Genomic DNA, 17,040 nt, shown 5'->3' on the forward strand with positions numbered 1-17,040 from the left:
CACAATGTGACATGAGAAAACTTTTTGAACTCCAGTGAACTTTGCTTTTCTCCATCTCTGGTTTCCCTTCATTCTATTTACCCTAATCCTGTTGTTTGCATCATTAATAGCCCCAGTGGGCCTCAGCAGATGGCCGCTCACACTGAGCCTGGTTCTGCTGGAGGTTTCTTCCTGTTAAAAGGGAGTTTTTCCTCTCCACTGTCGCTACAAGCATGCTTAGTGTGAGGGATTGTATTTGAGTCAATGAGTCGATGCAATCAGCTGGTTTTCCTTAGATAGAAAACTTTGAATCAATCTGACTGGATGATCTGGTGGACTGGAAAGTGCCTTGAGATGACGTGTTGTGAATTGGTGCTATAGAAATAAACTGAATAGAATTGAATTAAAAGCAAGTCCTTTGCATGGATTCCCTCCTGAATGAGCCTCTCCATAAGCATAACTTGTAAATTATTTGCGTTTGGTGTGCATGCACCATAACGCTGCATAAACTGCACCCAGAGAGTTTGGTTTAAGTTTACTTCTTCTGACTGAAAAGGTCTGATGTATGTTTTAAACATGTTGACCGTATGCTCCTGTTAGCTCCTCAAGGTGCCTGCTCCTGTCTCTGCTACCTGGGCCTCTGGTCTGAAAAGCTGCTTGGAAAGGTGTACCCTGGCACATGGGGAGCTTTAAGGAAGGCCCACCTCCTCTGTTTCATCTTTCTGCTAACATTAGGGATGCATTATGTGTGAAGACAAGAAGATTTACACACTCAGACATTCTTCTCTCCTCCTCACGATTAACTTTGCCATGACAACAAAAATAAGCATTCCTTTCGCCCTTTCTATGTCCTGCCTTCAGTCTGAGGCTAAAAATGGTTTTAATTTTTACCTTTTGTTAGAGATCTAACAAAGTTTGGAAGAATATTCTCTAAAAGTTTATTATACAACCCTGTGGATTAAAACATCATGTTCATCAGAGTGAAATAATTTTCTTATTGCTGACTTCTTTGAAATAATTTTGTTTTTTTACTACTCTGGTATATTTAACCTCTATAACAGCCATGTGCTGAAAATCTGCTAGGCTGATTAGAATTAAATTGGAAAATTCACACATAAACTTCTTACTCGATAATAAAAATGAATTTAAATTGATTAATTTAAAATTCAGCGTTATTTGAAATAATACAATTACTTAAGATTGAAAATAATTACTTTATATTCATAAATAAATATGGTATTAGAGTGAAGTAATGGTACTGTTTGTAGGAGTTCCCTAGTTTGTTGCATACTCACTGGAAAAAAATCGAAATATCAAAGTCATTTTTTTCTTAAAATAAGTGCTTATTCTTGGATTGAGGAGGTAAAGGTGACATTTTTCCAATGGGACAAGACAATTTACATTTAAAATAAAAAAACACAATTGCATTGTCTTATTTAAGGTGCATTTTATCTAATTATCTTATTAAAAAAATACTCATTCCATTGCCAAACTATCGCGTTTACCTACTCAAATTAAGAGTAAATACATTTAATTTAAGACACTTTACTTTTTTAGATATTTTTCCAGTGCTGGTGTTCAGGGAAGTGATGGCCTAGTAGGTTAGAGCAGTCTGCTTGTGCTCTGAGAGGGTTGCAAGTACCTGGTTTGATCCCCACAGCCTGCACTCTGGGTCCCTGAGCAAGACCCTTAACCTCAGATTGCTCTCCGGCTGCCACACAATGGCAGCCTGCTTCTCCCCAAGGGGATGGGTTAAATGCAGAGGTAAATTTCTCCAATGTGAGGTTAATAAAGTTCAATTATTCAATTCAATTTTATTATTTTGATTTAAGGGGTCAGAGGGTTAAATCTTTGGGGGGAAAAAATATAAATAAAAATGATCAGGGCTGGGTATTTTGGCCAAAGACCTGAATCGATTCGATTTTGATTCATACAGTTCTAAATCGGTTCATTTAGATTCAATCTGTTTATACAATAATGAAAGTGGTTCAACTGTGTTTCAAAACACTCATGTATTTTATTTCCTGGCATATCAAACACAAAGTGCAAACTTGTAAATCGGACAGTTTAAACTAGAGATGTGAACAAAACTGTCTCAAAAGTGCAAACTTGTTTGTGAAAAGTGAAAAAGTGAAGCCTCACACGAGCAAACAGACATGACACAGCAGCAGACATGAATGAGCTGCATTATCTCCATTGTACAAACCATATTAGCAGTGTTGTCTGTAACAACTACAGGGTGTTGGCTGGTCAGCCCCCATTTGTTAAAGTCTTCAATCAACCTATTGGCTATATTTGCAGCTGTCTGGCTTGAAGTCAACTTAAGTGCATCTTTCCTGCTCATTTGAATGTGAACGTCACGCGCGTCACTATAAAACTAATAGATCTCATTCCCTAAATGTAAAAGAATCTATTCAAAATCAATTAAATCGATTTTTTTACCCAGCCCTAAAAATGATCAATAACCATAAAAAGTGTAATCATGGTTTGATATAACTCACTAAGGTATTGAGTGTTTGGTTCACAATTATGGAACCAATGCCAAGCACAATGGAGGAATCCTAGAGACAAAGCTACGGCAGTAAGATGCACATTCTTTTCCCAAGAAAAATGAAGCAACTGTAGTTCAGCTACTGGCCTGCAGGTGCATAGATGAATGCACTGCTACTCACCGAGGGTCCTAAAGGGCCTCTGCTGGGGGACCAAGGAGAAAAACCCAGGCTTCAAGGCGTTGGTAATGATGACGTCAAACAGCTCCTCAAAATCCTTCCTGTAACACCAGACAGGAATAAACAGGGAAAAGTTATGGAGCAGAGCAGGTTTCTAGCTGTGAATCAGGAATTTAGATTTATTTCTGCATGGGAATTTTGCTTCAATAAAGAGCTATTTGGGATGACCAGTAAAACGGGAGATGTTACTTTTACTTGACATTTATTAGACATAAACCTTCATATGAAGGGTTATAAGATGCCACCCTATCAAATGTCTGACATCTGAGACAAGTAGTTAGGCATGTAGAAAAAATTTGTTTTGGCAATATGTCAGGATTTTTGGCTGCCTGATATAATATCAATCTTTTAGTTACTAGTATCGATTTTTAAAAGCAAAAGATTTTTGCCTAAAACAGGGCTACCTTTGTACGGCCAGGCTGGCAGATGGCGCTGTGGAGCCCTTTTGCTGCGCGGCGCTATAACTATAGCTGAGGCAGTCATAGTGGAAGACGTGGACTGACTCAAACCCCAAGCAACATGGATACCAAAATATAAAACGACCAATATAATGCGATGAACATATATTGTGGAATCTTCAAATGGTAGAATCTCAAAAGTCAAGACACCTTCAGTCGATTATCTGATTGCTCACTGGACAGGGGAAGAGCTTTTATTGCAGAATCAAATTCACATGCTGTCCTCAGTACAATGTTTCACCGAGCTTTACATCATCAGTCATCTCAGCTTTTCCCAACCCTCATTCCGTTTTAGGCTGCTTTTATAGTTTCAATATTGCACTGTGTGGATGCATGTGCACGACTGGACGCTCTGGAGAACTTCCTGGAAGTATCTTGGCCTGTGATGCAATTGCGTGCGAGTCAGCCATTAAGAACCCTGTTTTTTGCCAAGATTTGTTCGTGACTTCCAGCCTGTAGACACCCTGTCTACAGGCTGGAAGAGATGTTACATGGTGATGTCAATACTACACAACTAAGTTCACTTACTTGTATGTGAAGTTTAAATGAAAACGAAAGTGTTACCGACGCAGCCCAGCATGGATGCAAGTTGGTAAAAAAAAAAAACTTAAATTGAAACCGTTAATAAACCATTACTGAGACGTTGCTTTTTTATCTAAACATTACATTTTAATAGCAGGGAAAATATCACAAAATATATGTTGATATCGCAATATAGTGATAATATCGCATCGCGACCCAAGTATCGTATCGCAACACTCACGCGTACAAGCAGTGCAGTAGATGTAAAGATGACCATATCACAGCAAAATATCTCGGTCCGAAAGCAGTGAGAAAGCCGCAGGTGAGGCAATATCCGCCGCTTTCTGTGCACACTTACGTTGCACCACCAGAGAGAATGGGTAGAATAGAACAAATAGAAAAAAAATCCCTTTATTGTCAAGATTAAAAGAAGTAGAAAGAAAAAAAAAAAGATGTAAAGATGACCTCATCCACAGCTTTGTACACGTCACACATGGCATCATCTAGCATCTTTTAAATGGGCTCATTCATTAACACATCTGATTAAATAATACCTAAACCTTGGAGTCAACTGGCCTACATCATATCAGGTTTTCCCAGCGTTGAAACAGTTAACTGTAACCAAAACACCTTGTTCTAGAAAAAATAAAAGTCTATACTCAGACATCTAGAGAGCTCATTAAAGGTCTTGAATCAAATTGTTTAAAATGTTCCAAAGTCAAGTATAAGAAGGTAGACAATGAGGTATTTCCATTTGCACTACAAAACAGTCATGTATTATGAAATGTTTCTAACCTGGAAGAAAGATGCTCGCCTTTACTGAAACGCAGCATTTCACTGTTTGAGTGCTGCCCATTTAACTAAATCTTCCTAGAGATGCTGCAGCATAAAATCATGCAGTGATAAGACTCCTTTTCAGGAAAGCTTAACAAAGTCAAAGATCTCTGCCAGCTAAAGAAATATTTTTGTGTGTTTGACATAAGCTTAAAGAGCGACAGTCGCTGTCACTGTACAGATTAGCTGCTGAAAGAGCCACTTTAACTCAACTTTAAGCAGAAATGATCGCACTCACAAAACGCACAAAACCAGCCATTGGAGAAAGTGGGCGTGTGTTTAATGGGCAGGCATGGCGTGGTCTAAGTAGCTAGCATGGCAACCTGTTTTTCCTCGATACCCAGAGAGAAGAACTCATCAGAATCAGACAGACATGTAAGGATGATTGATGATGATTTATGACTTATTAATTTTTTTTAGGTTTTTTACAGGACTAGTGGCTCATTTTTTAAATTTTTTTAGAAAGTGGGATGAAATGAGAGTGAGTATGAGAGAGAAATGCAGCAAAGGACCACAGGTCGGACCACTTCGCCACTGAAACACGCCCGTGATTCATGATCTTAATGGAGAAATAGCTTTTTAACAGGTAAAAGCTCAAAAAAGTCAATTTTAAACGATAGAGGTCCCTTAAGGCTTGAACTTATACTGTAAGACTGAATGATGACTGGAAACTACAGCTGATTCAGTTTATGCTGAGTTTTTTTTAACGACGCTGACGGACGTCTCAGATGTGTTTCTGTGGCAAACCAATCTGCAATTCCTGTGAAAAAGGCTTTTCACATTTTTATAAAGTTGTATTGTCTGTATAATTTTGAGAAAAGAGCTTAATCTGACCAAAAGGCTGAAACAATTCACAAGATTAATTTAGGAATCGATTAATAGTTAACTAGAGTATAGAGACTCACGCCTTAAACTGACCCATTTAGAGCAGGAATTATACCAAGATTGTAGAAAAATATGTTAACATTTTGCATTTAAGATAAAAAAAAAAACTTTTTCATCTGTCGATATGCTCTATCCAGAACTCCTCAAGTGGAAAGGTTTTAGTTTCACCTGATTTAAGTTTGTAAAAAGTCTTTAAGGAATCTTTGGCTATCCAATTATTAATTGAAAAAATAATCAACAGATTAATCGACGATCAAAATAATCTTTAGTTGCAGCCTTAATCTGATACTGTTTGGATTAAGGTTGTAACATAACTACATTTTTGCAGATCTGGGAATACCTTACATATGCTTAGTTATATAAACTCAGTTTATAACCCACTGGGTTTAATGGTGTGTCCAACCTTTGCGGCTGTAACAGCCTCCACTCTTCCAGGAAAGGTTTCTAGAAAGATCAGCAGAGTTTTTAATGAGACCATTCTACCTGAGGTCACACACTCATGTTGGTCTGCCTCCACTTTTTTAAAGAACTTAGACAATAATTTAGGCACTATCGGTTATGCAAACCCTTAAGTTTAAATATTCAATTTAATCTTTAGGGGCATAAGGTAACTCATTCGACCATTTGTTAACGAGTGAATGCTCCTCTACAGTGGAACCAACTACATTCAATAGTTCCCCATTTTTCATTAATAGTCCCTATAATTCCTTTTTTAACATCAATATTTCTACTAAAATATTCTGTCATGATTTGTGGAAATTTAAATCTTAATAGAAGCACATTCTCCTGGTCAAACCCTGTAATTCAGTCAAAGGGTGGAGTCAGAGAAGGAGGGGTCACTGCAGTGGCTATAAGTTGGCTTCCATTCGGCATTCGTTTGACTGGGGAGGGCCATTTTGAATGGCTGCTACTGTATCAGTTTTAGTCCGTGAGGCAGACACCCTGTCTACTTTTAAGCCTATAGACATAAAACGTTCCTTTTTGATAAAGCTTATAGTTCGAGTGGCTCAGGTTATCCTGAGCTATCTCTATAGTTATGCTGCTATAGGCTTAGACTGCTGGAGGACATAGGGACAACATATCTTAAATCTGGTTCAGTCTTCTTGTTTTTCCCAATTGTGCAATATTTGTTTGATCAACTTTTAACTTTATGGTTTTTCTCGCTTTTCATTTGGTCTGGTTTTATTTAGCTGTGACACCATCCTGGAAGGGGCTGTTTTTCACTGTTTAGTCCTGTTTCTCTTGTAGACAAAGCTACTGGCTCAGTGTGTACTGTGATTCATCCTTTTTTGAGTTGAAAACTAGGTCAGAGGTCATCTGTTAAACTTTTTCTTTCCTAGACAGAGCCACCTGTGGAGCTAGTTTAATTTAACTATTTTTAACAAAGTGTTTATAGATCATTGCTTCTAGAGTAGTTTTGCATGTCTGCTACTGTATTATAGAATAAACTAAATTGAATTAAACCAGTGCTCAGGCTGGGCTGTTAAGGTTTGAGTGAAGGGTTAACATTATATATCGGATTTAAGGTAAATAAACTTTCAGCTCCACTTCTTAGTAACTTTTTACTTTAATCTTTAACGTTTTTTGCAAATTCCGAACTTCGATCCCTCAGATAGACACTTGGATCATTTCATTGTACCATAAAGTATTATTCCTACAATTACCCTTGTATGAAAGGTATTATGATGCGTTGAATATTTCAAAGGTATTTCAAAATACCAGAAAGCTGGAATTCTGTAACTTCACAGAAGTCTAGTGGGGATTTAAGTCAAAACACACTGAGCCCAATTTGATACAGCTGAGCAAAAGAACCCCTTGGCTCTGGAATAAAGACTTCAATCATCCCTTCAGAGAGAAAAGAAGCATGTGCTCCAAAATAAACCAGCCGAGTACAAAGAGCAGCTTCTTTAGGCACGCTGTCCTGTTGCAGAGTTGCTCTGGCCTGTGTGTGTTATTTCTAAAGCAGCTCTGAGCAGAGGATAGGACCTTCTTGGACACTCAAAAAGTTTCTTGACAGCAACTAGAAGAACACTTGACTTAGAAATAAGAGTATATTGCTTTATCAAAGCTAATGTGGTATTAAGATTAACCCTGAGAAAAACAGGAAGTGTCTTTCAGCAAAGGAAACCAATCTAAACGTCACAAACCTCTTCATTAACCAAACCTAGGAAGATAAAGCTGGTATAGTTTCCTGTAGAGCCTTCACTATAGATATATATCTATATAGAGCATGAAAGCACACACATTCAAGTTTAGATGAGGATCTTATATTGATTGCCATTCATTTTCAGATTTCTCTAAACCTAACCCTACTCCTAATTCCTACCTTAGTCCTTAATTAGCAATGAAATGTTGCACTGCTGCCCTGCAGAAAAAGGTTCCTGGGTTCAAATCTCAGCTGAATGTTTCTTGTTGTCTGTTCTTTTCATGCATGCATAGGTTTCTCTCTAGGTACTCCAGTTCTCTCCCACAGTTCAAAAACATGTGTTTTTTGTGTTTACGCAGGGGGGTGGAGGAAGTATCCACAGTTTAGACAGCTTTACCTTTTTTTCTGATCACTTCAGATCGATTTCTAGGAGGACATTAAAAACCGACGCATAAAACTCTGGATTAAAGCTAAAGAGCCCTATCCACAGCAATATAGCTGTTTGTTTATACTGGCTGTGGACATCAGACGGAGGTTTATATCATTATGTTTCTGAGGCAGTTTGATTGAGTGTAAAACAATGTTTTTCTTTACCAAAATAAAACGCATGTAGAGCAGACTAACAGCCGCTCATCCTGAGCCCAACAAAGGCTTTGGCAACAAACGTTCATCTAATACGTTTGGTTCTGTTTCAGTAACTAATTTCACTCAGCATGTATCTACTTTTGAAGTTATACACCTAGAAGTTTTATTTGTAAAACAGAATAATAAAATACTATTTAGTAAAATAAATAAACACAGCTTATCACTGTGTTTATCTCTACTTCCTATGGCAGCTGTGTTAGATCTGGAGGATAAAGTTGTTGAGAAACCTCCAACTTTACAGGGTTTAATTCTAACCTCTGGAGGAGCTCCACGATATTTACATCTTTAACAATTAAAATAAAAAATTTCCTGTCAGATTGAAGCCAATATTGTGTATTTCAACTACATTTATCCAGTATGTGCCTTCCATCCTCAAAGGAGTATTTTGCCACCATCTAGTGGACACAATATGCATTACACATGTTTCATGATTTAAAAGCTCACACATGAAATGAAAAGATTTCAGCATAGGAAATGTTCAGTATATGAAGATAGTGCCAAGGGAAAACAAACAAACAAAAAAACACCTAAATATACCAACCCATACATAAAGAACCAGCTATGGCAAGGATAAATGGGAAAGAAACATAACAACGATGCTTAGTGGCTAAAGGACCTAAAATCTGACCATGCTAATCTCCCTGAGCAAAGTCCAGCAAACATCACAATGGCAGACCTCCAACAAAGACTCTAAGGTATGAGGAAGTGGACAGCTCCAGGCTCAGACATGATTCATACCTACTGGATGAAGAAGCTGACTTCTCTCCATGAACGCCTAGCGGCACAAGCAAACCAGGCTTGCACTAGGGCTCATAGAACAGCAAATATGCCATTTCCAGCCCAATGTTACACACCCTATTCACTTTAAGGGAAAATGAGGCTTGGTAAAGTGTTGTTCTACAGATAGAGAAATGTTAATAGAATAGACATCCATTATCTGTTCTAGGTTGTGTCCCTCTCTTCTCGTCCCTTTCCTTCTTGTTTTCCTCTCTATGTTTTGTACTCAGCTGACTTTTCATGCTGTCTCTAAAGGAATGAAAGATTTTTTCCAAGCACTAAGCTCACTTAGCTGATTGCTCCTTCCTGTGTTTCCAAAAAGGCCAAAGTAAATAACCCAGTCCTTCTTTTCACTGTAGACAAGCCATGATCTGCTTCTCTGTTCTCCATTTTTCATTTGGATGAAATAATAGCTGCATGAATCATGACAGCAGACAAGATAGAGGAGAGCAGGAGGCGGGGTTACCAATCTACTTGCTCTGGAGAGCAGAGTTCGCTGCTTTTAGATGTTGTCTCCAAAGTCTCCAGTAGCAGAAAAAAGTCTCTAGATTTGGCGCTAGGAGCTTTTTAGAAATCAAAGTGCTAGAGGGGTCTGAAAAGTGGCTAAATATAGCGACTAAAGCGCTAAGTTAGCAACACTGCTCTTTGCATGGTTTGTTTTCAAATGGTTTGCTGCTGTCTGTTTGGACCTTTCTGAACATGTGCAGCAAATGGACTGATCCAATATGGTGGACACTGAGGGGGGGGCTGAGACACACTTATTATTATCAGTGTTCTGATGGAATTTAGTGAAAGGATTTTTATCAAAAACATAATTAATGTGCATAAATAAGGAACAGTTGTATTAACCATACATGTAAACAGAGTTTTATGGGGCCCCCAGGAACTTGGGGCCCTAGTATTGCCTATTGGTAAATCCCCCCCTGGCTAAATGTGAAAGTCAGCTCCATTCCAGTCACTTACCCCAGGATGTATTCGCAGACCAGCCTGCAGTAGTCACTGTGGGAGCTGGTGATAAGGAGGAGGACCTTCCCGGCGGTTTTCATGGTGCGCAGCCAGGTCTTCACAGAGTCTGAGCAGGGCTGCAGGTAACGGCCAGGATCCTTCTTAATGCTGGGGAAATAAGTCCCTGCATCCTCTGTAAAGAGATGAAGAAAAACAACTGAGTGGGATGTAAGCAGAGTATATCTATGGCTTAGAAGCGTCATTTTCCCCACTGACCAATTGAACTCAAAACTGAAAGGATTTTATCCGCTATACCTTTTATCAAGAAATCACGGATGTTTAAATATATGCATCTATTTGTTAAGCTGTGCACACGCTGTGCGATTCTTTTCAATCATTGAACTCAGCTACAGCTCACACTGTACAATGAAACTGCAGGGTTTCACAGCTCTAGATGTATGTTCTCACAATGTGACCTGACACTCTGATGCGATCTACCTGCTCACACTGTACGTCTAAAACCAGGTGGGACTCAGCTCCGCAGTGAGATGGCGCTACTCTGACTCGTCTATCCAGAAGCCAAACCAGTAGAAGAGGAACATGAAGCTCACTAGAGTGAAACGCGCTGCCTTGGCAATTTGTGTAATTTTGTGCTGAAAGCCCTAAAAAGAAAAGGAGACGACGTCTTTGGACAAAGACATGGCTGAGCAAACGTGGCTACTACGGTCTGTCAATTTTACAGAAATAACTCCATTTCACTCATCGCACCCCTGCCATGCTTCTGTGTTTGCATCTAAGAGGAGGAAGAAGAAGAAGAATCCTTGTTTGTCCACTGAGTGATTTGCCCATGACTACCTCACAACCGCCGACTGAATTTCAAACATGTTTGAGTTTCTCCCAACCTCACGATTCCTGATCGGGAGGTGGCTGATTGCTCCTTGTTACCCGCTGTACACTACAGGATGCACCATCAGGCTGAAAGTCGGCCCGATCGAAAGATTCACACATGACTGGAAAAGGAAAAGGGCAATAAATCGTACAGTGTGTGCCCGGCTTTAGCAATGGCTGTAGGAAAGTATAGTTTGTCTTATCTTTGGCTTGACCCTGAGGTTCTGGCTGTTGCAGCCAAGGCTAACGTTAGCCCATCTGCGTTAGAAAGGGCTAATGTTAGCCCGTCTGAATTAGCAAGGGCTAATGTTAGCCCATCTGCATTAGCCAATGCTAACGTTAGCAATGGCTGCTGCAGCCAAGGCTAATGTTAGCCCGTCTGCAACAGCCAACGCTAATGTTAGCCCGTCTGCAGTAGCCAACACTAATGTAAGCCCGTCTGCAGTAGCCAACACTAATGTAAGCCCGTCTGCAGTAGCCAGGGGTCACGTTTGCCCGTGTTCATTTGAAAGGGCTAATGTTAGCCCGTCTGAATTAGCAAGGAAGGGCTAATATTAGCCCGTCTGAATTAGCAAGGGCTAATGTTAGCCCATCTGCAGCAGCCAATGCTAATGTTAGCCTGTCTGCAGCAGCCAGGGCTAATGTTAGCCCGTCTGCATTAGCAAGGGCTAATGTTAGCCCATCTGAATTAGCAAGGGCTAATGTTAGCCCATCTGCATTAGCAAATGCTAACATTAGCCCGTTTGTGTTAGCCAACGCTAATGTTAGCCCATTTGCATTAGCCAACGCTAACGTTAGCCCTTGCTGCCGCAGCCAAGGCTAGCGTTAGCCCATCTGCAGCAGCTAGGGCTAACGTTACCCCGACTGCTGCAGTGAAGGCAAATGTTAGCCCGTCTGCATTAGCCAAGCTAATGTTAGCCCGTCTGCAGCAGCCAAGGCTAACGTTAGCCCGTCTGCAGCAGCCCTCTCTCTGCATAGCCGTGTGTGAAGGATCGCTGGCTCTGATGGAGATTTTTCTGTTTGATTTGGCAAAATATTCATCTGATTTGTGTTTATTTGACTCTTTTAATTATTCCCCCACTGAATGAAAAAGTCAGAATTTATTATCTAGAGACTACTAATAAGAAGAGGTGAAATGCAGCTCCAGACTAGCTGAGCGTGTGGTAATGTCATCAGTACGATTCTGTTCCAATTGACCCATATTAATACTGCGTGCTCTCGTTCTCCCAGAGTCAACACTATCTTGTGTCCTTCTCTAGAACATAGTTGGTGAGAACACGAGTCCGTACTCGCGTTCTAGTGAATTGAGAAACAGCCAAGGTCTTCAGAATGGTTTGCTCTGATTTGCCTTTCTTCCAGCTTTTCATCATTCGATCGTTGCAGTACAGTAGGTCCATTGTTTTATTGTGTCCATAGCAGAGCAGTTTACCCAGGAAGAGGACTGCGGCTTCTCTGGAGCATCGCTGGTTGCTCAGAGTGAGACACACAGCATTTACCTTGTGGTTCAGAATCTGCTAAACATGGTTTTTCTGACCTGAATCAACAGGAAGCTGTTATGATGCATTCCTGTCAATGTGGATGGTAGAAAGCTCCAAAAACCATTAAATATTTTCCACTGACTTCAACAGGAGTTAGAGATCCCCAACGCTCTTTTTTAAGGACTTCAGCACATGTCAGGTTTTCAACCTGTAGAGGAAACAAACTAATCCACCTGCCTGACAGTAATGGTTGAGATGAAATGCGCCAAACAGCAAAAGACAGAAAAAAACAACAACCTGTAATAGTCACTATAAAATATTTAACCCTTTATAGGGCAGGTTACTGTTTTCAATGACTTGCTCACCCCTTACAAATTTCACTGAGTGCTCTCAGGAGTTTTTCCATTCTTAGACTGGCTTTGACCTTGACCCATTCCTACAGGACACTTAAGACAAACATAATTCAAAGTCCATCAAACTCATTGAAAGATGTTTGCAGTGTTGACATTCCTTTAAGAAATCCTGTTTCTCCCTGACATGCTGGGAAGAAACTCCAGATCCTGCCTGACTGTGACCCACTCTAGTCTTATTTCTGTCGTTATTCGGGCTGCAGGTGTGGAGACAGCAAAGCTGCCCCTTGCCTAGCCGAACACAAAGAACATTAACAGCTTTGTGATCAGTCTAAATACGCACGACTATGGGGTGACGTTTGTTAAGTAAAGAAGTCAAAAATTGGAAATAAATCAAATAAATCAATAATTGTACAGATAAAATATTAATTTTGTCAAATATATATTTAGCTCCCAATAAAATATTTAGTTTTAAAAAAGTATTTAGCTTCAAATAAATATTTAGTTTGCAAAATCAAATGTTTAGGAAGCAAAATATTAAATAAAAAAATTTAATATTTCATTTTGAGCTAAATATTTATTAAAGAAATTAAATATTTAGTTTTAAAATTAAATATTTGGTTGGCAACTTAAATATTTAGTTTTTTAAATAAAGACTTGCTCCAAACTAAATATTTAGTTTGCAAATTAAATATTTATTTAACAAAATAACTATTTAGCTAGCTTGGTGCCAGTGCGAGTGAGCCCTAGCACCAAGCTAGTGCTAGCTGTGGAAGGTGCCTAAACATTTGCCCCTTTGTTAAAACAAATGCCTATGACAAAATAAAACTATTTTTTTTTTATATACTAAATGTATAGAAATTCCCAGGATTTTACTTTGGTAGTTCACTTCCGCTTTTCAGCAGGTTAATTTGCAAATAAGCTAAATATTTAGCTAGCACCAAGGTAGCTAAATATTTAGTTTGTTACATATGTGCATCAGACTTACTTTTTCCACCGCGAAACCAGAGCAGCAAAGATGCATTAGCCGCACGTCAGAACTAAACTGGTACAGGCATAAAAGTGAAGCAGCACGCTCGTTTTTGCTGCATTTGCTGCGTGCGGTCTGAATGTAGCATAACTCCTCTGCATGTAGACCAGGGCTCTGTTTGAATTAATGGGCTGCATCCTCCAAGGACGCGCTCTACCTAGACTGGATCCTTTCAAGTCCTTGAAAATAAGGAGACCGGAAGAGTTTTGGCTGTGAATCCAAACAGGTCCACCCTTCAGCAGGTTTCACCGCTGTAGACCATGTTGCTTAGCAACCTTGACAGTTGACACACAAAGCAGGGAAAGAATGAATACAGAAGTTTTCAAAACTGTTTGTTTATTTCTTTCTCTTTTATTGTAAAGTGAACAAAGACTAAATTAACAAGAATCCAGAGGTGAATAAATGTTCCAACCAGCAGGAGCAGGAACAAATAAAATCAAATGTAATGATAGAAACCTTAGTCAGTTAAATAACCTGCTGCTGTCATTCTGCACATCTCTGATGTTGCTGCTATTTTCAAATATCCATTAATGTAAAAATGTCCATAGCTGCATATTGGTTATTTATTCTCCAGGTGCAGTTTTATATTGTTAAAACACTTTACAGAATTTTATTGTTCATATTTTAACTCTTTACTCTTATACATTTTTCTAAGGTCCACATTTGTGTGACCATTTTCAATAATCTTTCTGCTGCTGTAAATTTGCCCATTGTGGGACAATAAAGGGATTTTCTATTCTATTCTAAAAAAGGAGTAGAAAGATAGAACTAAATCTAAACAATGTATTTATAAAAATATATCTGCAAAATCTCTAATATTCAACATAAACATATCAACTATAAAAAAATTAAACTATCAGATTTATAGTCCCCACCCTGCAGATCTATTAGAAGCTTTCCTTAAATTACAACCAAACCCATTTACACAGTAACAGATAAAAACCTGACTAAATAACCTTTAAAACAACTATTTTCATTCATTTCAGACGGAACTATTCACATTCTTGTATTATATTAAACTGAACTTCTAATATTCACCACTGTTCGGCGCCAAGTAACCTTTCCTCTGATCATGGAGCAGCCGGCTTGCTTGGTCTCGCAATGAATCCTGGAATATCCAAGGATAGAGAGGATACATCGGACCCGTCCTTCAAATCGGGCTAGGATGCATTTTAAGGTCGCATAACGAGGAGTCTTGGAATCCGACCAGGCCACGGCGCCACGCTATGATGTAATCGTCCTTCGGATCTGGCCTTCTGAGGAAGCATCCCATAAATTGGAACAGAGCCAATTTCTCCTAAAGGAATCATTGCCTGGAAACTGAACTGTCTTGGGTTAAAACATGCATGTTGGTGTTGGCGTTCGGTTAAAACCGGTTGATACTGGTTTTTATTTTTTGGTTGGCTGGGTGTTCAAACGAGAAAAGTCCAAAGAGTGCGAATTAGCTCCTCCTCCGGATTTAACTAATTTGTGAAAGGGTGCTAACATTAGCCTGCTTTGCTAGCACCAGCATCGTCTAAAGAAGAAGAAAAGATTTTCCCCCGCTATGTATTTCAAATGTTAAAAAACAAATTCAGCAGTGAAATAAATTATCTCTGTGCTTTCCCATCGTTTTTCAGGAGTAAACAGTGAAACAAAACATGAATATATTGAATATATAAAAAGATTTTTACACCATTAAAATATCATATTATTTTTTGTTTTAAATAAGCTTTTATTATTTTTTATAAGAAAAATTAAAAGTTAATGTATATTTAACTTTTTCACATTATGATAATTTTCCTTTGTAGAAATTTTAAAATAAAAATTACATAAAGTATGTAAATGATAGTCTTTATTGCATCTTTATAGCAGTATTAAAGCTTGCATTCATTTTTTTTTCATGGTGGAGGGGGCCCTATATTAATGTCTTTCATGGGGCCCCAGATTCCTGGTGGTGCCCCTGCCTCTACCACTGAAAATGTGGGGTTAACGTGTATTTTTCAAACGAGGCCAGGTAGTCAGGCGTCAGTGAGCTGTTCCCAATGCAAATCCCGGCTTTAAAACGGTTTTTCAGCCGGTGGTATAGAGGTATAAGTGTTGCTGCTTTTGTAACTTAATACCTATAGCAGGGGTAACCCAGTCAAAACCAGCGGGGTCCGAATAAAGAAAATCATCAACCAGTAAAGGTTTAATTTTAATTATAATCTGTTACTTAAAACATAATTTTACACTGAAATAACATGAGGTGTTTATGCATCCATGTTATACATTGAATTTTTAAATAAAAAAAAGTCTAACAAAAATGTTTTTTGAAGCAGAGAACAACAATCGTTCAAGTTTGGTATATAGACAATTTCCTGATTCACATATTTCATAAAACACCTGAACTGACAGTTTGTTATTTTTCTTTCTTTTTTCTGTCTTAATGTTCACAGTGGGCTTTATGCTGCCCTGCAAGGCTTTAAACCTGGGTTTGAATGGAGACTAAGCCATTCTAAAGCACATTAGAATTAGAATTAGATTAGATTAGATGAGCTTTATTGATCTCATAGCAGAGAAATTCACTGGTCACATATTGGCATAGTAATTAAAGAAGGTGCAAACAAGGAGGAAAAAGGTGCATTAAGAATAAACAATATATATACAGTATATCAAGATAAATAAGGATTAAGATGCAAGTGTACATGTATCGCACACAATGAAAAACAAAATAAAAATAAGAAATAAAAATAAAAATACAAGGGAGTAGCACAGAGATTTGAGGTGTCATATGTACAATCAGGATGGCTTATATACAGGTGGACATATCAAGGAGCTCATTTTGAGCCTGGATCCAGATTTATTGTTGATTCTGTTCATGGTGGAGAATCCTGCTTCACAGCAGCAGGTTGAGCCAAACATCCTCTAAATGTGCACGGTCATCTTTGAGCACCATTTCACTTTTCTTTCACCAGTTCACCGCAGTTCTTCCAGCAGTCCACACTTTCTCTGCTCTCTTTTTCTCATCATCTTCTCCTTCTTTCCCATCGCCCGGCTTGCCACAGGTTTGCCTGCAGTGTCTAAAAGTAGCAGCAGCAGCAACCCAGACTGACAGCAGCTCATTGGATCATTTGGAACACATGCAGCCTGGAGCCGGACGCTCCAGCGGCGCAAGTGAAATAAGACACTGTCGTTGAGCAACATCCTGTAATTTATAAATATTTTAAATCACATTGGGTCCGGATCCGGACCACGGTCCGCTAATCCGTGACCTCTGACCTATTGTGTAAAATAGTGGGAAGTGATGGTAACGAAACCGTGGCTAACTGCTACAGTTGCTACATGACATCCCATGCGAACAATCATTCACACAAATCAGATTCTCAACCGTACGCTTGGAAGAAAAAGTAGTG

At 38.9% G+C, this 17,040-nt stretch overlaps 1 protein-coding gene across 1 annotated transcript in view; it reads right to left on the minus strand.

The window, feature by feature from the left end:
• nt5dc1 (5'-nucleotidase domain containing 1) overlaps positions 1 to 17,040 on the minus strand; it is a 103,200-nt gene that overhangs the window by 36,489 nt on the left and 49,671 nt on the right. Inside the window, exons 7-8 of the mRNA XM_038271757.1 lie at positions 9,939 to 10,113; positions 2,652 to 2,749 (exon numbers count right to left, since the gene is read on the minus strand). Coding sequence (XP_038127685.1) covers positions 2,652 to 2,749; positions 9,939 to 10,113 — 273 coding nt within the window. The remainder of the gene's footprint in view (positions 1 to 2,651; positions 2,750 to 9,938; positions 10,114 to 17,040) is intronic.

The sequence above is a fragment of the Cyprinodon tularosa genome, unplaced genomic scaffold (assembly GCF_016077235.1).
Source record: "Cyprinodon tularosa strain WSP-4 unplaced genomic scaffold, ASM1607723v1 ctg809, whole genome shotgun sequence".
NCBI classification, from domain to species: Eukaryota; Metazoa; Chordata; class Actinopteri; order Cyprinodontiformes; family Cyprinodontidae; genus Cyprinodon; species Cyprinodon tularosa.